This window comes from Phytophthora infestans, genomic scaffold (assembly GCF_000142945.1).
Source record: "Phytophthora infestans T30-4 supercont1.63 genomic scaffold, whole genome shotgun sequence".
NCBI classification, from domain to species: domain Eukaryota; phylum Oomycota; class Peronosporomycetes; order Peronosporales; family Peronosporaceae; genus Phytophthora; species Phytophthora infestans.
The window spans coordinates 265,488-289,605 of NW_003303696.1; the positions used below are offsets into that span (position 1 = coordinate 265,488).

The following is a 24,118-nucleotide window of genomic DNA, read 5'->3' on the forward strand; positions in this document are numbered from 1 at the left end:
CTTGGATGCGTTGGTACACTGTTAAAGAGGTAGACGCGTCAGCGTTGGATACGATATTGAGGATAGAGCCATCAATCCAGCTAGCAGCAACAATATGATTTGCTAAACAAACCCCTTGCTTCATGAACCCTCTTGGTTTTGAGTCACCTTGCTGAATCATAGTAAAATGGGGGAAATCCTTACTGGATGCCCGCACTGTTCCACGACCATACAGTCCAATTGCTCTGAGGCTCTCCAAAAGTAGACACAAATTATAGAAATTGTCTGTATTGACAATTCTTCGCGATCCTTGCAGTGATGCCGTGACTTCAATGACGTGCGGGCGAATATCGGATGACAGTTTTGTGAGCTATTGTAGCTCTCGTATTTCAGCTCCCGGTACAACCCCATGCAGGCGGTCTTGGAGCTCACTGGCACAGTGCAATTTGAAGCCAACATAACACGACGTTGAACAGCAACAAGCGTAAAGCTTGAAATGATACTTGCCACTAGGCTTACGAGGGTTGTAAGCTATAGCGTGACGGGCATACTGTGACCTGCAAGCAATGCTGGCTTCATCGACAGCGGCATTTCGACCGACAATCACATGATGCGTGCAACGTGACGTGAGAATATTAACGAGAGGCCGTATTCGTGCAGCAGGATCTCGCTGGATGTCGGATGTCGTAACTTGCGATCGAAAACATACGTTTTTTCAAATGTAAAGGAATCGTTTCCATATCATCACACACTCCAAACATGTTGAGCGAGCTCCAGGAAAAATACTTGCTTCATTATTATAAAGCCAATAAAGTCTCATCCTTGTACCACAAAATCCCCAGAAACTTCATGAGATTATCTAAATCCACACTTCGACGTGATGGGGAGCCACTGGCTTCGGCATATTCATTCGTAAAAACTACGACTTGGTTCCAGAAAGACAGCGCAAAAAAAACTAAAGGTAGCAGAGTGACCAAACAGCCCACGACTTTCATCTCGTAGTACGGTTGCCAGCAAGCCGTCATGCTGTGAATACAAACCAAGTGGTTCTACTTGAGAGGCAGTTGAAGAAAAGGTCATGGCTTCGATAGCTTCGACTTCCGTGGGGTTTATCAGGATCTGAAGTCCCCTTTGTCCCCGAAACGTAGCCCACTCGCGATATTCCAGCTCTTCCACTTCTTTAAATTTTCAGTTAATGCTGGCAGATTGGAAAATTGGGAGCCATAGTACATAGGGATGTCCATGATTCGCCTCCTGTAGTTTGTTCTTCTGTATATTGGCAAATTGGCAGATCACTCGAGCGCGAACGTTTTCTACGATGTCGTGCACGTGCTCCCGTGTCTGGTATTTAGTGTTTGTCCATCTCAGCTGAAATCTTACTGACGGAACCTTGATGTTATCGTCATTGCTTACGTTCTCCACGTTTTATCGCGTGACAATACTCACCGAAAACGCATCCCCAACATCACGGCATCGAGATCGTGGCATCCACGTTTCCTCACCAGGAGAAAAAGCAACATTTTTGCATCAATAAACTTGTCTGCCGAGGCCCGCGCTCTACGTTCTAACTCATCGCGCATGTCTGTAACAGCGTCCTTTTTTTCTCACGTAAGCATTGTTTTGTTTGGCAGTCTTGGTCTTCTTGTTCAGCACTGACGATTGTTTGGCATTTGGAGCAGTTGTCCTTTGTCGTTTTTGACTCGTCTGGCGTTGACTTGCGTCCGACTGATTACGTTTTGGATATGGCCTCGTAGACGACGTACTGTTTGAACTAGTCGGAGCAGCAAGCCCCAATGTGGAAGTAAGAACGCCGTTATAGGTTTCAGCTGCATCCAATGAAATTGTAGATGCAACATCGCCCTTACTGTGGATTCCATCAAAATCTACATCAGATACAGTGATTGCGCTTAGGTAGCGCTGCTTGCTGCAATAGCAGCTATCGTCAAAATCTTCCATGCGTTTGCCGTTTGCACCACGAGTATTCAGTGACTTGCACACGTCATGAGAGCAAACGTGAGGCATTGTTTTTTTACACCTTGAGCACTGGCGATCTAAAGAGCCTGTTGAGCTGCAAACAGCACACTTAAAACCTACAAAACGACTGGCAACGTCCGGGCTCGGGGCTGTGCCCAATAAATAAGGCGTCGATTGGTCCGAAAGATCACCCGTGTCGGTGACCACAGAGGCCTGTTTACCAAGCGTTCTATGATCCCTATTGCCACCAGAAAAACCATTACGTAGACAAACCGTGTCGCTACGGTCATTTTCTTATGTCAGAGCGGTGAGCCTGATAACATTTCGGTTACGATTGTGTTTAGTGTCATCCTAAACTTCTGTCGCAGTTACTGTCCTCTCCATTATCACTGATGCAGGGTGAATCACCTTCGCCACATTTTCTACGTAATGATACACACCCGTCCAACATGGTGTTGGATTTCTCGAATCCAATGTATGCCTGTTGGTAGTGCGCGATAAGCGCTTGCTCTACTAATAAGTAGTCCACACCATTCCGTCCGTCCGGGCTCTCTCCGGGACGTATGTATCGATATTGATCGGATACACTGCGGACCGGTGGAGGCTTGGCCATCCAGCCATCCTGACGAAGAATTCGCCAGACCAATTTAACCACGGATCGGTCTTCTGGCATATGTTTACGAAGTAGGAAAGTAAGAAACAAACTGAAAAAGAGCTGTTCACATTATCTCGTACCATGAGCGAGCAACTTGGACCCAGTGTGTTTCGAACTACGAGTCGCTCGTAAGCCATCGATTATTTACCGTTCTCCTGCCCCGCTTGCGTCATTCCTTTAAGACTACCAGGCTTGCGACGCTCTCGCTAGGACCTCGACGCCAAATTCTTGAGTGAAAGCTGCTGAAATGTTGACTTACTGCATGACACTTTAGTGGACTAAATGTATAGAACTTTGCAAGAACCAGAATGGATCGCGCAAGCCCGCCCCCTTTGGGCTTCTCAGAAGTGCGAAGTTGGAAAACAATAACTCAGTATATCCAAAGCTTCATACATTGCTACTCGTATGAGTGCCGGAGCCACCCCAGAAGATATCTGAAGACTTTACAAGTACCTCAACGGAAAAGCACGACAACGATAGGAAGTTGATCAAGCCCTATAGATTGAAAACCGAGCTGTACTAAAAATCGTTTAGCTATGTACAGTCGTACAGCTTCAACACAATTGTCTCCTACGCTCGAGTCGATATATTGCTGTCCTCGCAGCTTCAACAGCTCGCCAATGGTCCTCGGATCGGTCGTTAGAACCGTCATGCACTCGCATAGCTACCAACGTTTCGTGATGGTCGTCGTACCAACGAAGCAAATCAGCTCATGTGCAGCTACTATGGCGGAGCGGGGAGTCGCATCTGGGAAATTCACCAACAGCTATGCGGAGAAGGCTGGTGACGCTATTTAGCTCGGTTCAATACGTCATAATGACGTCCATATACCCGTCATCGCTGTCAACAGAATACTGGGATCGGTTTTGATCTTGTTGACGGGATACTCCCGGACTGCATGCTATTGAGTTAGTAAGGGTAGCGTCATGGACGTGGGTACACTTTTGTTGGGTTGAGCGAAGCGTGGCATTGTGACACCAAGCCGATCGTTCGTGTTGACTTCTGTGCGGTACGACGACTGCACGGAGAACGACACATACATGGCGTATGAGACGTGCACACATTGCACGCTTCCACGCAGACCGCCGCCAAAAATCCCGACATACACGCGAACGGCCCCATCGACGCTAACGGGGTTTTTGCAAATTCAGCGTCTATATACGACGGCCATGATATCCGCGAGCCCGTCGCACGTTCACAAGGTCGTCGCTGTAGAGCTACTCAACACACCGCGGACCCCGGCAACACTAACGGGACGGTAGGGTACGCTTGCCACCAACTCGACTTAAGCGCACAATGAGTTTAATATATGCTTGTGCGAGGCATGGGCAGCACCGCGTACGTCGTTTGCGTAGCCTTCGCGTAAGGTTGACCAGCTACATCGAGCTTGGCGATGGCTTCCAAAAAACAGCCAGTTGTAATTGGCGCTGACGGTCATTAGAGCGTCGGCCGCCCGGGCCGCCATCCATGGAGAGACTCAGTATCTCACCTGCGTGTTCATACTGACCAGTGCGCTCATTGCCGGTGCTCATTGACTCGCACGTCTGGTATTTATCACCAGCAACAGCAGTGGCATTGGTTGTAGATCCATGCGCTACAGACGCATATAGAAGCTGATTGGGCAGGGCAAAGAGTCGCACTATCAGGGTGTCGGTATCGAGCATCACAGCAGCCTGCAGCCATACTGAAAGTGGATGCTGGAGCAGCGACCCACGCTCATTTTGTTTTATATTAGGTGGTGATTGCCGGGGAGTTCTTCTTGGAGGATGACGTTTGTTGTCGTCATCTAGGTGATCGCAACAACAGCAGATCTCGTTGAGTCGAAGCCGCCCTCCCGATTCTGGCGTAATGTCGAGTGGACAAGACCGTCACTATACAGGTAGCCGTCAGCGTTCGAGAGCGAGGTGTTGAAGACGAGTTAGCCGAAGCTGGCAAATCCAAAAATGACAATTGGTTTGCTGCCACTCCGCAAAAGCGCGTCAAATCTCGGTGCCATTCTAAATCCCCAGTAAAAGTGCAGATACGCACAAGTTCAACATGGCTAGCCAATCGTTCGACAAGAAATTTCGGAATGAAGTGTGATTGGCCGCTTTTACCGGAAGCGAAGACATCTGAAAAACTCAAACTGGACTGCACGTATCGAACCAACGTTAAAACTTCCACGACCTACTCAAATTTTTAATTGTTATTCAGATCCCGTATTATAATGAAGCCATTCCAACACAAAGTACGTCGCATTGCTTTGCTCGGCGATTTATGGCTTAGCTGTTCTTGTAATCGCTGCTACAGGTGCAACTGGAAGCTGATTTGTTTTGCCATTTGCGAGAGATACAAGGTCGAGCACATTCGGCACGGGTGGTAGCACAAAGCCAACTGGCATGCCAATGTTGTCGCTGGACTCCACAAACCCGTTAGTGTCAGTAGTGAGGTCATCCAAATGCGTGCTAGATCTGCCGTCGACGGCAAACGTTGGTGAGTACAATATGTACGTTTCGTACGTCATGAACACTTCGTACACTATACCTTCGTCCCAGCGCCCGGTTCTCATGGTACAAGTTGGGTGAGTTGGTTGCAGGCATCATTAGCCGTCCCGGTAGTGTTGCCGGGGTCCGTGGTGGTGTCGAGTGACACGGCGGCGCCGAACCCAACGGACATCGTGACGACCACGACGGAAACCGTGGTGCTGATTTCCTCGCCGGACTCCAAAAAAAACCTTAGGTTCAGTAGTGAGATCTTTCGAATGCGTTCTAGATCCGCTGTCGGTGGCGAACGTTGGTGACTACAATATGTACGTCTCGTACGTCATGAACGCTTCGTACACTATGCGTTCGTCGTACACCATATCCTTACCCTTCGACAGGTTCTCATCGCACGATTTGAGTGAATTGGTGGCAGGTATCACCTGTCGTCCCGGTAGTGTTGCTGGAGTCCGTGGTGGTGTCGAGTGGCACGGCGGTGTTGAGCCCGTCGGACATCGTGACGGCTACGACAGATACCGTGGTGCCGATGTCCTCGCTGAACTCGGCGATACCGTTAGCGTTGGTGGGTCCATTTGAGGTCGTGCTAGAGCTCTTGTCGATGACTTGCGTGAGCAAGTACAATGTGTACCACTCGTACACCGTGTACGCGTGGTCCACCAGGTTCTCACCCTACATCAGGCTCTCATCGTCCGATTTGGTTGTGCTGGTGATCGTAGGGTCTGTGAGGCTGTCCGCTTACATGCTGTGGTGGCACGCATGGAATGGATGACCGTTTTGCGCTCGCCAATGATGCGGCTTGTAGACATAAGCATCCCGTACGATCCGTTGCGTGGTTAGCAGATTTTACGGTGTTTTGCACTGATGAATATTGTAAAACGCACACGCATTGTGTATTTATGATGACGGCTTATCGAGGGCTACTACCATAGAGGAGGACCTTGTGTACCAGATGGCCTCATGAGGTTTTGAGGTTCAGGATACTGGAACAGTAATTGACCGTTTCAGTCTCCAGGTTGCGCAAAAGCGGCGACGGCAGTTCGCTCAATGACGACCGCAAATTTTGCCCATCACAACTAAATGGGTCAGCGTAGGAACCGCGGTTGCCACCTTCTCGAGTGCCGCATTGCTCGTTGGATCAAAGCCAATGTTGCTCGAATACAGTACACTCATGTCCTGTATTTCCGCCTGGGCGATTTCACTTAACTTTCATAGATCAGCATTGAAAATCGATATCTTTTGATATTCTCAGACAATGGCACTTTGCAGCCTGGATCTGCATCTCCGACAGCTGTCCTAGGTCGTTCTGGAGCTCGATGCCCACACACTTCCCAACTCAACTCTCCAGGGCAACCTGCGCTACGACATTCCCGATTCCAGATCCAATATCAACGAAATTATCGCTTGATTGAAGCGGTGGAAATGTGGCTAAGATTAGCGCCACACCGGTCCGGACAATTCGTCCAGCGTGATGGTCGGGGTGGTGGCCTCGTACATACTATTCACGACTCGTATCATAACGGAGGAGGCGAGTCATTGCTTGATTAGCACTGACCACCTGTCTAGTGTCCAACGCCATTGTCATTTTTGGAGCTGATCGGCTTTGTTTTCTTACAGCATCCGTAACGCGCTTTGGGAATTTGTCCAAGTTTGCTCCGTGGGTTCGCTTCAGGGTCTTTAGCCGAAGCCGAGGCTGGTGCTGCGTCCTACCGAAATATGATAGCTTGACCCATATGTCTCGCCAGCTAATGTCGCGTCCGCCGTCGACTTGAGCTTTCGCAAGCTTATACAAAATCACGTCCGCTGCGTCTGAAAAAAAACGACATCGTAGCATCGAATTCATCGGTTACACGTGCAATCAAATACTCTACTGAAGATATTTGGTCCACACCTCTCTAACATCGTTTTGGGATATTAGGCATATCAATTCAGGTACCAACGATGTTTCCATCAATAGCGTGGATATTCAGGGATGTCGGCTCTCTTTTGGGCTTCCCATCTCCAAAGTTGAGATTTTTTTGGATGTCTGCGCTTCCGGTAAAAGCGGCCAATCACACTTCATTCCGAAATTTCTTGTCGAACGATTGGCTAGCCATGTTGAACTTGTGCGTATCTGCACTTTTACTGCGGATTTAGAATGGCACCGAGATTTGACGCGCTTTTTGCGGAGTGGCAGCAAACCCAATTGTCATTTTTGGATTGCCAGCTTCGGCTAACTCGTCTTCAACACCTCGCTCTCGAACGCTGACGGCTACCTGTATAGTGACGGTCTTGTCCACTCGACATTACGCCAGAATCGGGAGGGCGGCTTCGACTCAACGAGATCTGCTGTTGTTGCGATCACCTAGATGACGACAACAGACGTCATCCTCCAAGAAGAACTCCCCGGCAATCACCACCTAATATAAAACAAAATGAGCGTGGGTCGCTGCTCCAGCATCCACTTTCAGTATGGCTGCAGGCTGGTGTGATGCTCGATACCGACACCCTGATAGTGCGACTCTTTGCCCTGCCCAATCAGCTTCTATATGCGTCTGTAGCGCATGGATCTACAACCAATGCCACTGCTGTTGCTGGTGATAAATACCAGACGTGCGAGTCAATGAGCACCGGCAATGAGCGCACTGGTCAGTATGAACACGCAGGTGAGATACTGAGTCTCTCCATGGATGGCGGCCCGGGCGGACGACGCTCTAATGACCGTCAGCGCCAATTACAACTGGCTGTTTTTTGGAAGCCATCGCCAAGCCCGATGTGGCTGGTCAACCTTACGCGAAGGCTACGCAAACGACGTACGCGGTGCTGCCCATGACTCTCACAAGCATATATTGAACTCATCGTACGCTTAAGTCGAGTTGATGGCAAGCGTACCCTACCGTCCCGTTAGTGTTGCCGGGGTCCGCGGTGGTGTCGAGTAGCTCTGCAGCGCCGACCTTGTTGGACGTGGCGACGGCCTCGCCGGATATCATGGCGCCGATGTCGTCGCTGATTTGCAAAACCCGTTAGCGTCGATGGGGCCGTTCGCGTGTATGTCGGGATTTTTGGCGGCGGTCTGCGTGGAAGCGTGCAATGTGTGCACGTCTCATACGCCATGTATGTGTCGTTCTCCGTGCAGTCGTCGTACCGCACAGAAGTCAACACGAACGATCGGCTTGGTGTCACAATGCCACGCTTCGCTCAACCCAACAAAAGTGTACCCACGTCCATGACGCTACCCTTACTAACTCAATAGCATGCAGTCCGGGAGTATCCCGTCAACAAGATCAAAACCGATCCCAGTATTCTGTTGACAGCGATGACGGGTATATGGACGTCATTATGACGTATTGAACCGAGCTAAAAAGCGTCACCAGCCTTCTCCGCATAGCTGTTGGTGAATTTCCCAGATGCGACTCCCCGCTCCGCCATAGTAGCTGCACATGAGCTGATTTGCTTCGTTGCTACGACGACCATCACGAAACGTTGGTAGCTATGCGAGTGCATGACGGTTCTAACGACCGATCCGAGGACCATTGGCGCGCTGTTGAAGCTGCGAGGACAGCGATATATCGACTCAAGCGTAGGAGACGATTGTGTTCAAGTTGTATTAGATACGGTAGCTAAGCTATTATTTAAGTACAGTTTGATATGATACCAGCACTTATCTTCTGTTGAAGTACCATCTTTTGTAACGTTCAAGCTCGTGGTATCGATCTGGCTCAGTATACATGAAGCTGGTACCGATACGTATGCGTACCCTTCACATTAGGCTGCCGACGGCGTAGAACGATCCACTAGGCTCAAATCAACACATACAAACCCCAATATATTTGGTCCAATTGAAGATGCATGCTTTTTGAACAACGTGCAAGCCACCAGTTCAGAAAACGACGTGTAGAACGCAGATGCTGGATTACCGTTCTGATAGTTAAGCTGTTGAGGTACGGAAATGACCGCAGATTATGAATAATACTCCACTCACAATGATGACAGCTGCCAGGCCCGGGAATGACCCTTGCATCAAACGGGAAAGGCATTTACAAAGCGAAACGTGAGGAGCCGGTATGAAATGTAATTCAATTTAAATTTATTTCGATCTAATCCTTGACGCCTTCGTTTTTTAGATACTATCACACTTCAGTGCTGGTGATAATGTCGAATTTGACTCGACATATCCTGTGTTAGTTAACCCACGCGGGCGATTAAGTACTCAGTGTGATCACGATAGCTATGTCGTGTTTTGATCGATCATGATAGAAAGTCGAGCCGAAATTTAGATCCACTGCAGATGTAGACGATTTTGTAGCCGCACTCCCTGTTAAAGAAATGCGAGATATTGACAAGAACCTCTCTCTCCGCGGAGAGAATTATCTTCATGATTACCTGTGGATGATGAGGTGGCTAAGGACGTGTATGGAGCTATCGGAGGTACGTCGCATATAAATGTTTAGCTTTATATTTCACTGATTACGCTTCCGTTGGTGCTTTAGATTGCTCGCTGGGACATTTGTGCTCGCATCCAATTTTTGAATGACTTCATTCTGCGAGATTGGTTCAAACAAGACCAGAGCACCCAGTAGCTCATAGTAATGCGGGCCGATTCAGCAGCTGACAGAACTACCATCGAGGGCCATCGACGTCAAGGTCTTCGCATAGAAAAACGACACGACATGATCGTGTGGCTTGTCCATGCGATGAATCTTATTGACCAATTTGCGGACTTACTAAAATACGAACCTCGGTGGAGAAGCTGCGACTGCGAAAGGTGTACCTACTATCGGTCACCAGCGTGGCTGAAGGTGAAGCCGAAGGACTTGACTCCAAAGACGTTGACGTCAAAGCGGTTCCCTTTTCGTCTGTAAGTACACGAGGATACACCAAGTGTAGCTTGTTGAATGAATCCTTAAGTTTGAATAACACCTTTTTGGATTCAAGTATTTTGTATTTCTGTGTGTCATGCCGAATAATTTTGGTAAATAAAAGCGCCCGATTCAGCCCCAAGTCAAGCAGTACTATGCATGTAGTAGCTACATCGTACTAAATCGGACAGACCATTTCAACTCTCAAGTGTTTCCTAAACCCGTTAAAAAGTAACCAGCTGTATACGGTAATAAGGTGCCTTATTTATGATTTCATTGTAACAGCTATCCTAACCGACTCACAGTTATTGTGCGCAACCTGGCAAAAAGCGTCCCATTCACGGCTTTCCCAGGAACGCGTTGCGGTCTAAGTGGCAGCATTTACGGCCCTTCATCTTGCAATGACGAGACAGCCGCATCAATCACAACGATGCACTTACCAACCCGCCACTTTACAGCAGACAGCCACTGCATTCATTGGGTCGTGTTTGTCGTGCTTGCTGGAGATGCTAATGGTGCCGATTCAGTGGCGCGCGCTGTGAATGCATGCATGAGCAATTAAATCGATACAGCACAGGTGCTGACGCCACATCTTGCATCTCTACACCGTACTGATAATTCATATCGCTAGCACGACGCAGATCGATGTATAGAAACAACAGTGAGTGTTACTTTGCGCGGCTAGCACGAGAGACCGATGGGACAAAAGCGAAATTTGAGTGAATGTTCCTCACGGTACTGCTCGTTCCGTCTTTTTTCACGTCATTTTTACAGTAGACATCGCTTTGAAGATACCATTTTTTGTTGGTAAGCCAATCACGTCGCGGTACGCGAAAATCTACCTATGGTACCTTTCCGCAAGAAATCTTTCATAAACCTTGCATCCTTTATAGACTGGAGGTTCGTCTCTTGGCAGAACTATTTTTTTAAAATCACACTTCAGGTATATGCTTTTGGTCTTTTTACCATAACGTTTATATGGTGACCCATTAACCCTTCTAGAACGGTATTCTGTATCCTACAGAATAAGCGTTTTGCAGTATTTAATATCCAGAAATGTTGGATGCGCTGTCGAATCTCGCATCTATTTTTTTGCATGTGTGCTGATCAGTCGACCGCTCCTAATAGATCTGCGCTGGGTAGATAGCCAGGGATTAGCGTGTTGGCATAGAAAGACGAGTATAAGGTTTAAAAATCGAGGTGACAGTCCACACAAACGCGTGTCAGCCACTCCATCTTTCCCCATTCGGAAAGCTGAACGCTTCTGGAGAGAAGTCGTTCACGCAGCTGTGGCGTGACCTGTGCAAGGAAGGATGGAAGGCTCGTAAGCCCACCGGTATCGCTAAAGGCCACCGCTACGTAAAGCCAGGAATCAAGGGTCGCCTCGATGAATCACGACGCGGATTAGACTTCTTTGAAGGTGGGTGGATGTGATTGTAGCTAATAATTTTCGTTGTACTAATATCAGCTTTAATCCAGGTGAGAAGGATCTTATGGCGTTTGCTCGTCTCTCAGGCCTCCTGGATCACCAACCTTCCCGCGCATCGGTGGGCTCTGTCGTCCGACGACCCATTGGTAAGCAATTAGCTTATGCAGTCATCGGTGTTGACCCCCCATGCGTTCCATCCCCCACGACAAACCAGGCTTCAGTGGCGCCGGCCACAACTGCGAGTAGAGAATTGGTCGCGATTGTTTCTTTGCCGGCTTCCCTCGGTTCAGCACCTGATGACACGCATATTGTTCAGGATGATACAGAATTTTATCCCAAGGAGAATGCGACAGATGAAGAAGAAGGCAAAACGGAGAGCGACGATCGGAACGAGACTGAAAACTTCGTTGATTTGGATATGTTCGACAGCGATAACTTCATGGAGGGTCTCCGAAAGGAGCCGCTGTTTGGCCCGACAGCTGATAACGATGTGAACTTCGTGGATAGCGCTGACTTCTTCGGTTCCGATTCAGATGCAGACGATGATGGGGTATTGGAAGGCAATGAGGTGACTACGTCCTCTCTAGAAGGTGCCAACGATGTTGAAGATGTCCCAATGACTGAAGACGTCTCTGAAGCTGAACTGTTGGGGTTTACGGAAGATGGTTTACGTGAAATCGCTGGGAATGAATGGGTGACGTATGACGAAGACCATAGCGGTAAGCCCGGATAGCACAGAATAACTTAAAACGCATATAAACTAAATCTGTATATGACATATTTGCAACAATGTAGAGGAGTTTCAAGTTGATGCAGCAGTTCAAGGATATGCATCCCCATGAGATCGTTCACATCGTCGCATTACTCTTTGCTCGCGCAATAGCACCGATTCGAGATGGACTTGCCAAACATTTGTCTACCGATGAAGATGGTGCCGTTCCACGAGGAACGTTCTCGCGCTTCATGAACCGTTATCGCTTCGTAGCGATCTTGAAGTTTCTTCACTTCAACAACAATGAACAAGGTGGAGTGCTTGTGGATACGGCCTGGGAAGTTCGACCGCTACTGCAAGTTGTTGAGAAAACGTTTCGCCGTGGATATCGCCTCGGAAAAGTAATCTCTTTTGACGAAGGTATGATGGCTAATCGAAGCAAATACAACCCAATGCGCGTCTTTATGCCAGACAAGCCCCGCAAGTATGGCATTAAATTCTACATGACGTGTTGTGTTGACACCGCGTACTGCTCAAGGTAAGACATGCTATTCTAAATATTACCGAACATCCTATTCTGGAGGATACAGATTAACATGGTGTGTACTTTGATATTCTGTATGTGATATATCTTAGAGTGGAAATCTACTGTGGAGCTGACGAATCGAAGCAGAAGAAGAGAAAAGCACCAACAGACACACTGGGACTTGGCCCAAAAACTGCCGTAAGGAACATCTCGAAGGTGTTGATGGACCAGCCGAAGAAGCGACTGATTGTTACCGACAGTTTTTTACTCGACCGTATCGCTCAGTCTGAAGCTGCTGGACATGAACTTGTACCACGTCGGGACTACACGGACCGACAGGTCAGGCTGGTGTCCAGTTCACTCCACGCAAAAGAAAAGACCACAGCGCATGCCACGCGGAGCCTACCGTATTGCCCAAGCGCGAGACCACCCCGATCTCGTCGCACTGAGCTGGATGGAATTCAAGCCAGTGAACATGCTCTACAGGATGAAGCACGCGTCGCACCAGTGTTCTCCACACGCAGAAGGATGGAACCTACTCCAGTTCCGTGTCCACAGCTGGTCGTGGACTACGCCTCGGTAGGGGTGGAGTTGATGTCCACGACCAGCTACGACTTCACCGCTAGAGTATTCAAAAGTGCATTTCTCTCCGGAAGTATTACAAGCAGCTATACCTGTGTATCGTAGACATGGCCGTTGTCAATGGTTACATTGTTCACTGCATTACAGTCAAGAAAAGAGGGGAGAAGCCACCTACACACGCAGAATACTTGCGCCGCTTGCACGTACAGCTACTGGCGCTGCGTACAATCAACTTCGAGACGCATATCAACGCAGAGGATCTAGTTTCAGGGCCGATGCCCCGCCAACAACACTCGTTAGTGAACATAGACGATTACTACACAAAGGGAACGCAGCACAAACGAAGACAATACTTGTGCAAAGTGTGCTCCGCGTACTCCGATGCCAATACCAAGTCATTTGAGGCCAGCTTCTTCTGCCAGGAATGCAGTGACACGTTTGGTGGACGTGTGCCGCTTTGCCGTCAAGTACGGAGCGTCGAAAGCGGTAACTCGCTAACATGTGCGCAGATTTGGCACGCCACTTGGAACGATGGTAAGTGCATTCCGCCAGCTCTAAAAAAGAAGATAAGATTCCGTAAGCGTAAAAGCGATAATGAGACTGAGGAATTAGATAACCGTAAGGCTTATAAGATAAGAACACTTACAAGGCGTATAGCGCCTTCGTAGTGGCGCGCGCAGAGAAGAAATTGCCCTGTGCCTCCTCACTAATCCGTTAGTTAGGAGCTGGGCAAATTCTTCCACTGCGCGCGGCCCAGGTTTGGCGCCAAAGATGGGTGGCTGAAACCTAGAGATGGCCACTTCCAGTGATAGTACCGAAAATGACGGGTATTGCTTGGTAGGAGGTTTTGACCGTGTTCTGTTCAATCGGGAGCCAATAGAAAATCGCTATTTGATCTGATGGCGGATACATTGTGGGATCTATGCCTACTTCTGAGGCTTCTTTGCGTTCAATCTGCTCCGTTTATTTACAACAGGCGCGAAAGGGCTCACCACAGCATACTTTTTGCAGGTTTTCTGGCATACTTTAATCAAGGTATTTTCGTATTCTGTAGGATACAGAATAAGAGGCCGTTCTAGAAGGGTTAAACAGGAAATGTATGGGGATAAGGATTGGGTTAATGAGTTTGGCATTAAACAGTGTCCTAGTTCAAGCGCCGTTTCAACAATACTGTGAACAAACCGACGGTTTCAAATGGACAGGGGTATCTTGTGCGAGATTTTTCGCCTTCCGCCGCTTTTACGGTATTTACTTGAAAGGTACTTTTTACACCGGTTGCATAAAAGCCGTAAATTCCAATATCGAGATTATCGAGCTTAAGTAATTTTCGCACTTAACCGGAGCTGTGACATTTGGTTCAAACTGTAAGACAACCCTTACATGTATATAATTGATTTTAGCAAAGTGTTTTTTAAAAGGTCACTTCGGCATTTACCGCATACAACAACAACAGGTTAACAGCCGCAACCTCAACACGACCCGAACGCTCCACGCAAGAACGCTTCACGACTACCAAGCGTGCCGAAGCCCTCCTCGGGAGTGGGAACTACTTCCAGTGAGTACATTTTGCGCATGACGCTAGCCAGGAAGGGCTTGCTTGCGCATATTCAAGTCGTCAAGCCTGAGAGCGAGATCACAGAAGCGTGGCTCGTCAACGATGCCAAGGCGCTTGGCATCATCGCCCAGGGTGTGGAACACCAGCACCAGACCAAGATCCGGTCGGCGACGCGCTCCATGGAAGCATGGGAAACGCTCCGCGAGTTCTACAATCGCACCACGCTCCACAACCGCGTGATGATAACGCGTCGACTGCACGAGCTCAAGATGGAGAGCGGCCCGTCTATGACCAAGCATCTGGATGCGTTCGATGAGCTGATCGTCGGTTTGCAGACGCTGGGAGAACCCATGGACGAGGCACGTCAGCTGGTGGTACTGCTGAGCAGCCTCCCCGCCGAATACGAGCTCATATCGTCTATCGTGGAGAACGCCAAGGGTGTGACGCTCATCGAGGCCAATGAGAAGCTGTTGAAGGAGTATGAGCGACTCGAGAAGAAGGAAACCACGGAGAAGGCGTTCCAAATGAAGGGGAACGCAGGCAAGTTCCGAAATGGCCGAGAGAACGGTCGGAAGTGGACCGCTCCGAAGCGGAATGTTGGTTTCAAGGGCAAGTGCTTCAACTGTGACCACGTGGGCCACATGAAGCGGGACTGTCCTGCTACAAAGAAGGGTAGCCAAGACGATGCAGTGTTTGCAGTTGGTGGGGAACGCTCGGCCGGGTGGCTGATTGATAGCGGTGCGACGTCGCACATGACCCCTCACCGGAACGACCTGTTTGAGTACAAGTCGCTGGACACTAGCATGGAGGTGACGATTGCAGACGGAAAGAAGCTGCACGTCGCAGGAACTGGAACGGTCTAGTTGACTGGTTTGAACGGTAGACGCATCCGTACGGTGGACGTGCTCCACATCCCCGGGCTCGATAGACGCTTATTGTCAGTCGAGAAGCTCGCGGAACGCGGTAAGAGTGTGGAGTTCCAGCGTTCCAGTTGTGTAATTTGGGGACGGAACGCTGCAATAGCGTCCGGGAAGAAAATCGGTAAGGCATTCCTGTTGGACTGTCAGCAGGAGGAGGCCCGTTTCGTGGAATAGTGGGAGCTTTGGCACGCTCGCATGGGTCACCCCAACAAGGACGCACCGCCGAAGACCCAGCGTTCCACGACCGGTATCCCGCCAGTAAAAGGGGGTGCAAGACTCTGTGCGGTGGATGCATGAAGAGAAAGCAGACCGTGACGGCGATCCCGTCACGATCACTGACGAAGACAGCGAATGTGTTGGAAATAGTATACACGGACGTTATGGGACCAACGAGAACGCTCTCAAAGGGGGGTGCCAAGTACGTGCTGACCTTTGTAGACGTCTACTCAAGGTATGTCGTGACATTCTTCATGAAGCACAAGAGTGAGGTGGGCAGCAAGCTGAAGGAGTTCAAGGCGCTGTATGAAAATCAGTGGGGGGGGAACGATTGAAGTGCCTGCATTCCGATAATGGAACGGAGTTTGTAAACAAGACGGTATTGGAACTCTGTCAGCGGAATGGCATCGTTCATCAACGCAGCGTTCCATACAGCCCTCAGCAGAACGGTGTTGCAGAACGCATGAACCGTTCCATCATGGAGAAGCCACGAAGCATGCTACACTACAAGTCTATGTCGACGGAGTGGTGGGCTGAAGCTGTGAGTACTGCAGTGTACCTTATCAACCGCTCCACGAACACATCCAACTCGGATGTCACGCCATATGAGTTGACGTTCCTAGTGAAGCCACGGATGGAGCACCTACGCGTGTTTCGATCACAAGGGTACGCTCACGTGGATGCCGTGAAGAGAACGAAGTTGGAACCCAAGAGCTTCAGGTGCGCGTTCCTCGGATACGCAGAGAACTTAAAAGGGTATCGTGTCTACGACTTGGATGCATCCAAGGTCAAGCTGTCACGATCGGTAAAGCTGGACGAGCGTGAGGTGGGCGGTATTTATGACACGCCGTCGCCAGCTTCTGGAGCAATCATCCATGTGACAAGGAGCGATGACGATACCGTGGTTCCAGCTCCAGAAGTGGAATGACAGTCTGTTCAAGATGAACCGATGGAAGAAGCGGAAGAACCTGCTCAAGACATTGAGATGGACGATGTTGAGCCGGAACGGAACGCAGAGCTACCACAGCTACCCGCACCGGAGGAGCGCCGGTCGAGTGGACTGGAACTGGCAACGTACCGCTGACAACCTCCTGCGTTCCAAGAGGACCGAATAATCTTCCATACTGCAACAGAACGCTCAACCCGACCTCGGGAACCGGTGTTTCTGCTTGGGAACGGCTACGATGACGATATGAAACGTCAGTCTGAACGAGGTAGTGATGGACCGCCGTCTCCTAAGCGTCCTAGGATCGATGAAAACTGTTAACTCGCAGAGACAGTGTTGGCATATGCGGCCAGCATCGGAGGTGTCCCGGATACGCCGAACACGTTCGCAGAAGTTATCGTCATGATAAAGCAGCTGAAAGGCGTCGGGCGATGAAGGCTGCGTTACACTCTCATTCCCAGAACGGAACGTAGACGTTGGTTCCATGTGGAATGCCTACGCGTTTTATTGGATGTCGCTGGGTGTTCACCAAGAAGCGTGACGAGAACGGTCGTGTTATCCGTTACAAGGCACGCCTAGTAGCTCAAGGGTTCAAGCAGAAGTTTGGAATCGTTTATTTTTTTAGACGTACTCTCCTGTTGCAAACATAAACTCGATTTGAGTTGTACTCGCTGTGTGTGTGGCATGCGACTACGTTATGGAGAAACTGGATGTCGACACAGCGTTCCTAAACAGTGGTTTGGTGGATTTGGTCTACATGGACGTCCCACTTGGTCTCGAGAACCCTGAAGGCAAGAAGCTCAAGCTTCTAAAGGCCAAATATGGTTTGAAACAAGCTGCAAGTGCATGGAACAAGACCATCCATCGTGTGTTCCTGCGGAACGGTTTCAAGAGTTATGGAGCCAACCAGTGTGTCTACGTCAAGCGTTCCAGGGACGCATTCGTGTACGTGTGCCTGTATGTGGACGACATGATCATTACGGCGAAGACACGCGAAGTGATTCGCGAAGTAAAGGACGCTCTGAAGAGTGCCTTCAAAATAAAGAGCTTGGCGAGGCAAAGTTCATCCTGGGGATGGCGATTGATCATGATAAGGCAGCTGGAACGCTGATGATCAAGCAAACTCGGTCTATTGACGATATTGTAGAGTTTTTCAACCAACGGAACGCCAAGATGTTGGATAACCCATGCGCGTCAAACATGAAGCTGTCAAAGATGATGTCGCCAGCCACGTAGAAGGAGCGACGTGAAATGCAGTCAAGACCGTACCGGTCCTTCATCGGATGCCGGATGTACATCACAACATGCACTCGACCGGACATTGCGTTCGTTGTAACGCAGCTGTCACGCTTCCTGGAGAATCCTGGAACGCAACACTGGAAGGCAGCGATACGGGTCCTGCAGTACTGGAAGACAGCTCGGCAGCACGATATCGTCTACCAAAGTGTACCGCAAGGTGTCAAGGCAGAGGCGTTCGCGGACGCAGACTGGGGAAGCAACATTGACGACAGGCGTTCCGTATCAGGTGTCATGGTCATGATTGGGAACGCTCCGGCTGTGTTCAAGTCCAAGTACCAGCGAACGGCTGCACTCAGCTCAGCGGAAGCAGAGTACATGGCTCTGAGTCTGTGTACGCAAGAGGTACTGTGGACACGTGCTATTCTCAAGGACATGGGTCACCAGCAAGTGGGAGCGACGCAGGTCTGGGAGGACAATCAAGGTGCTATCGCACTTGCAAGTAACGCTGGGTATCACGTTAGGACCAAGCACGTGGATATCCGACATCACTTCATTTGGGAGAATGCGGAACGCTCTATGATCAAGGTGGACTACGTCGACACGAAGCGCCAACTTGCGGACATGATGACGAAGGCGCTTGGAACGAAGTCGCTAGCGTTCCTTCGCGAGGCAAGCGGGATCAAGAAGAGGAACGCCGCGATCCTTAACGAAGACGAACGCCGTGCAATAGCGGTGAGTGGGAGTGTTAATTCACACCGACCCTGCACGGTTCAGTTGGACGGGTGAACGTTCCAGGATGGACCGTTTCAAACCGGTTAATCTGGTGGGAGGCCAGGGGCGCTTGACAAGAGGACAACAAGGAGGACAACGCTAGAGTAGCAGTTTAGAGGACAGATTTAATTGACTTTAATCTACTCACTTCAGCATTTACCGTTAACAACAAACATTTTTTTGTTTGACTGTGGATTTGCTAAACCCGACTCCATTACCAATTTCTACCGGCTTCAACAACAAATTAGCTTGTCCCAGCCTTTTTAGCTACTCCAGTCATTTTTTTTGTTTTTCGAAGTTTTTCTTGTATCTGTTTCTAAGTTTCTTAGAATTTGTAAACCATATTTGTTATTTTATATTCAAAGTCGAAAAAATACAATACATGTACAAGCTGTTTTTGGACCATCTGGTATAAATTTCAGAGAAAAATTATCCTGGTATTCCCTCTTAGTCTCTTTAGCTCTCGAAATTCTAATTTCTGGGGGATAGTTATTATCGCCATTATAGTTAAGCAGATATCTCTTTTCAATTAGCCTGTCAGACACCAATTGTCGTCTACTGTACACGTTTATCCGAGCTCGTGTGGCACATTGCCAATGAAAAAGAAATGACGAGCTTTGGTTGTTGGAATAGCGCGAAAAAGAAAATCAATGGACGCTCCTTCAGTGGAATACATGTAACGAAGGTTCTCGATGTTCCACTGGAATATATTAATGAACCATCGGCCTTGACCCTTTTTCAGACACTTGTTGCTCCAAAATCTTGAGCTACCGGTAGTCTAGAAACCATTAATAAGTTCTCTAATATATCCTTCGTTGAACCAGAACTTTTTAGCATACTGGTGTATTTACATGTTACGCAGCATCAGGACTGAAACCAAATTCCCTATCGGAATACTAAGTATTAATAATACAAACGTTTTGGTCCAATTTGTTTGTTTGTTCATTTAATCAAGCAACTTGTAGTTCAAGTCTTGCCTCTCCAGTTCCAGCACTAGCATTTTAATTTGCACTGAAGAACTCATTAGTTAAGTGTGAAATACAGGAGCACTTTAATTTCATATCGACCTGGTGAAGAATCAACGATACTGATACCTATGCTAGCAGCATTGATCTTGATCCTAACACGCGTATTTAGTGCTGAGATCACCAACTATCTCGAGCAGAAGGCTTCATGCGACACAGCTTTGGCTTTCATGAGCTGGCAGCTACTACTTCAGTACCTCTCTGTGGTCCTTCTAGTGTTCATACATGTTATACATCAAATTTATCGTCCGTTTAATTCCTTGTTTTTTAAAGTGTTGAACTTGGGTCCATGCACGAAAAGGGGGATGTACGTCGGGCTCTTAAAGTACTCATAGAACCGCAAGTAGTTGATGTAGATGCGATATTCCTATCGCCAATGCATGTTGACGAGATAACGTTGAGCTTGTTGTACATCATCGCTGGGGTTCGCTTATTCACAATCCAGACCGTGAATCGGATTGCCCAGTACAGAGGTCGGACGTAGTTGTTGTTTGGCCTTCGATTTTCGGTTGATTTTTTAATAATGTAACCCACCATTCCTTCTTGAGTCCATTACCTCTTTCATGCGTATAGGTCGTGTCATCTTTTGTCACCAGTCTTTTGATCGCTATCCGCACGCTCGCGAGTATAATTTCCCTCTCTTCGTCAGTGGCCGAGGTCTTGTGCGCTTCAGCAGTGGTAGAATCGCTTCGTAGAAGTCTATACAATGTATAGACTTCTACGAAGCGATTCTGACGTGTCATGTCAATGGCCATGGCTGCCATGATGGCACTGTCATGGTGGCCGGCTGGGAATAAAGGTACAGCGTCGATCGACGCATCGTTGGCAAAGCTCGTCTGCTCTGTAGCGGTATCCGCAATGGCCGAGGTTGTATCGCAGATCGTTATGACGAGTAGTGTAATAACAAGAGGTCTACGTATTATAATAATAGTCTGCGAGACACATCTCTGATGCCATTAGAGCTCGCGTATTACTGTACATGTAGTAGCTGCGAGTAGAGAGAGCCGGCACATTACACCGGCAGTTTTTTTTCGTAGCCTTTTTTCACAAGGAGAGTAGGTTTAACCGCGCCAGGTCAACGAGCCGACCGCTTGGCCAATCGAGAGCGTGGGGACGCGCTCAATGCCATTGAGTGTGTCCTCACGCTCTCGACTGGTAATTGAGTCAATGCGTCTCAAGTAGGTTTCAAGTCCTCTAAACGGATGGCAACCTCTCGACCCGCTGAGCGAGAGGACGCATCCGATGCAGATTTCAAGTTCTCGCTATTCGAATCGCAGGGGATAGGTCTTTTTTGTGGCACCGCCTTCGTTTCCCGCTTAGGCCTTTTCTCTCATTCGAGAATCTGGAAAGATGGTTATAATGTGGACCACATCCCACGTCCTTTCTCTGCTATTCATCAGAAAAGTGTATGCTTCGAGGCATAAGTGTTCGGTCGTGTCAAATTATGTCTACCGTTCTCCGAAAAATGTCTAGTGCGGGTTGGAAAAATAGTGCGAGAGCTCTCGCATTAGACTCGAATCTGCCGCCTCAAGGAAAGATGGTGAAACTCTTGTGTGCTGTGGTGGGTGTGGCGGAAAGCGTGTCGTCAGTGCGAGTGGACGAGAGCGACTCGGTGGTTGACTTGAAGAAGGCGGTCAAGGCGGAGAAGAAGAACGACTTGAAGGACGTTGATGCATACAAGCTGAAGCTCTTCCTGGCCAAGACAGCGGACAGCAAGTGGCTCTCTTCTCGCTTGGAAGACGTAACGAAGCTGAAGAAGGGCGAAAAGACTGCTCTCATCGAAGCGCTCACGAGTGAAGACAAAGAGTTACAGGGAGAAGATTCGTTGGAGGACGTGCTGATTGGAATGGATCCTCCATCAACTTCCCAAATCCACGTGCTGGTGGTGGTTCCACGGTCTACGGGAGACGATGACGCATGGAGCCCAATGGATCCTAAGGTTCAATTGAATCTGTGGAAGTCAGTTGTGAGAGTTTCTTCGGAAGATGTGTGCTCAGGAACGGCGCTGGTTGTGGATCAAACGCCGACGCACTTGTATCTTATGACGAACTTGCACATGTGGACAGACGCTACATTCACTGATCACTTGAGTGGTCACTTCAAGTCTGAAATCAAATGGTATTTGAGACTCTTTCCCTCAATGAAAACAAGTGGAAGGAAAAGGAAAGATGCTGATGTGAAGGATGCGAATGTTGCAATGCAACCACGTCGTAAATCTCCACGGACGACAGCGATGAAAACACCAACTTTATCCGGCAAGCCTCTAGTTGTGGTGGAGCAGCTCCTTCCCGATACGACGAAGCCGGAAGAAGTCATTCGATTTAGCCTCGACAAGGACACATGCTGGTGTAGTTCGGCTGCGTTCGACTTCGCAATCTTCAAAGTTGCTGTGCCACGAGATAACAAGCTCGTCCGATGTAAAATGTCCCTTAAGGCGTATGACACGAAGAATGTTGACGTGTTCGGATTCCCTGGCGCTCTTCAAGACCAACATTTTGGTCACGCTTACGCATCCTTTCCAGCTAAAATCACCGGTTGGCGTGGAAACCAAATGATTCTCTCATCTTTGTCAGCTCCTGGTCTATCTGGAAGCGCGCTTGTATGCACCAAATATGGAGTACCAGTGGGATATATTGGTGGACTTGATGGCTCAATGAAGAACAAGCAGTATCAATCCTATGCCTTCACATTTCAAGGATTAATCCCCGAATTACCGTCTTCGTTGCCGCCTGATACCGAAGGTGAAACAAAGAATGAGTTATAGTCTGTATAGCGCCAGTGGAAGTGAATCCACGTGAAATTTTCTGCAATGGTGGTAGAAATAAACTTACTTTTGCGTGAGACGCTTTATAAATGTATTTTTATTGTGTATTTCAATTCTTTTCTTCTTTTTTTCACTAATATTAATAGCCTGATGCTCGGTGTACAATAAAAAGAGGTCGGTTTATTAAATCGAGGTCTATAAAAAGTACAAATCGATCTAACTAAACAGTCTGATAAATCGAGCCACGGCAGAATCGACCGCTTCGGATCGATTCCACATCCATATCCTGTAAATCGACGCTCTGAAATGGTAATTCGATAGCCTGTCTCTTCCCATCTCATTTTTACGCGTGGTTTTATGGACCATACTCGATCTAGGATATAAAACGGATGGACATTCCCACAATAATCCTGACAAATATAAAGGTATAGCATATAAATATGACGTATTTACCCTTTCGCTAAAGAGCATCAAAGCAGCGCACCACGCGAAGCTCGTCTAACCTATCACAAAAGGTACGACGATAGAAATAGGGACCAAATTCGTACGCGCAAAAAGCGGAAGCCGAAAGACGAACTTAACAGCAACGAAGCCGAACTTAAGACATTAACCGAACTTGGCTAATTAATTACTTCGAAGTATTTTTTTTACCACATAGAAAGTCAAGCCACATATAGACAGACACTGATTGACCACCACGCTGACGATTTCGAAGGATGCTCTCGGCGACCTTAGCCCGTCTGGGTGATGCGGCAAAGGACAAGGGTAAATGGATGGCTTTAGGTAAAACGCAAGTTTTCCGTGCCGCTGGCTATCGAACCCGCGGTGTTATTGCAACACCCCTTTCAAGCGACACTTCCTTATCATTGACGAGGATGAGAATCATCACTTCGTTGGTTCAGAGTGTGCTAAGCTTTTTGGTGGGCACTAGTGTTGGCAATTGATATTCACCGTTAATATCAGCTAAATTAGCTGAATGGGTTATTAATCGCTAATAACAATGAATAACTAATTTTCACAGTGACAATTCAAACAAACAATCGGGCTACTGTACAACCGACTTCCACTCGCATAGCGAAGCGGTTATGGCAAGGAGAATTGAGCATGGGTATGCACTAGTCGGAGAGCGCTACAAATCCGAAGCTATGCGGTAGCTACCTGGATCTGTTTGCCGAAGACAGCGGCTGTAGTGCGACCACAATGCACTCTGCTCCCTCAACTACGGCGTACTCTTGCACCGCAGTAGACCGGGGCATTGTCTTCGACTACTTCTCGTGTTCACCGTAGAGATCAAGCTCAACGCCTGCTGCTGCATGTTTTGCGGTACAGACTGTCAAATAATGCGCTCCCAAGGCTTCGAGGAAGGCGATCGTTCGAGTGGACAGCCTGAGAGGCTACAACGTATTCTTCGAGGAAACGCAGGTGACTATGTGTTATTGTTTCTTAGAAATTTGATGTGTCTGCGGCACTCGAGCAGTTATTATCGTGAGGTACCAGTAATTATGAGGGA

General features: G+C 48.5%; 1 protein-coding gene across 1 annotated transcript; it reads left to right on the forward strand.

The window, feature by feature from the left end:
* Positions 1-21,381: 21,381 nt before the first annotated feature.
* PITG_18144 (Crinkler (CRN) family protein) lies at positions 21,382-22,608 on the forward strand (the record flags this gene model as incomplete). The annotated part of the gene is made up of 1 exon (XM_002896257.1): positions 21,382-22,608. The coding sequence occupies one exon, from the start codon at positions 21,382-21,384 to the stop codon at positions 22,606-22,608; it is 1,227 nt and encodes a 408-aa protein (XP_002896303.1).
* Between the last annotated feature and the right edge of the window lie 1,510 nt (positions 22,609-24,118).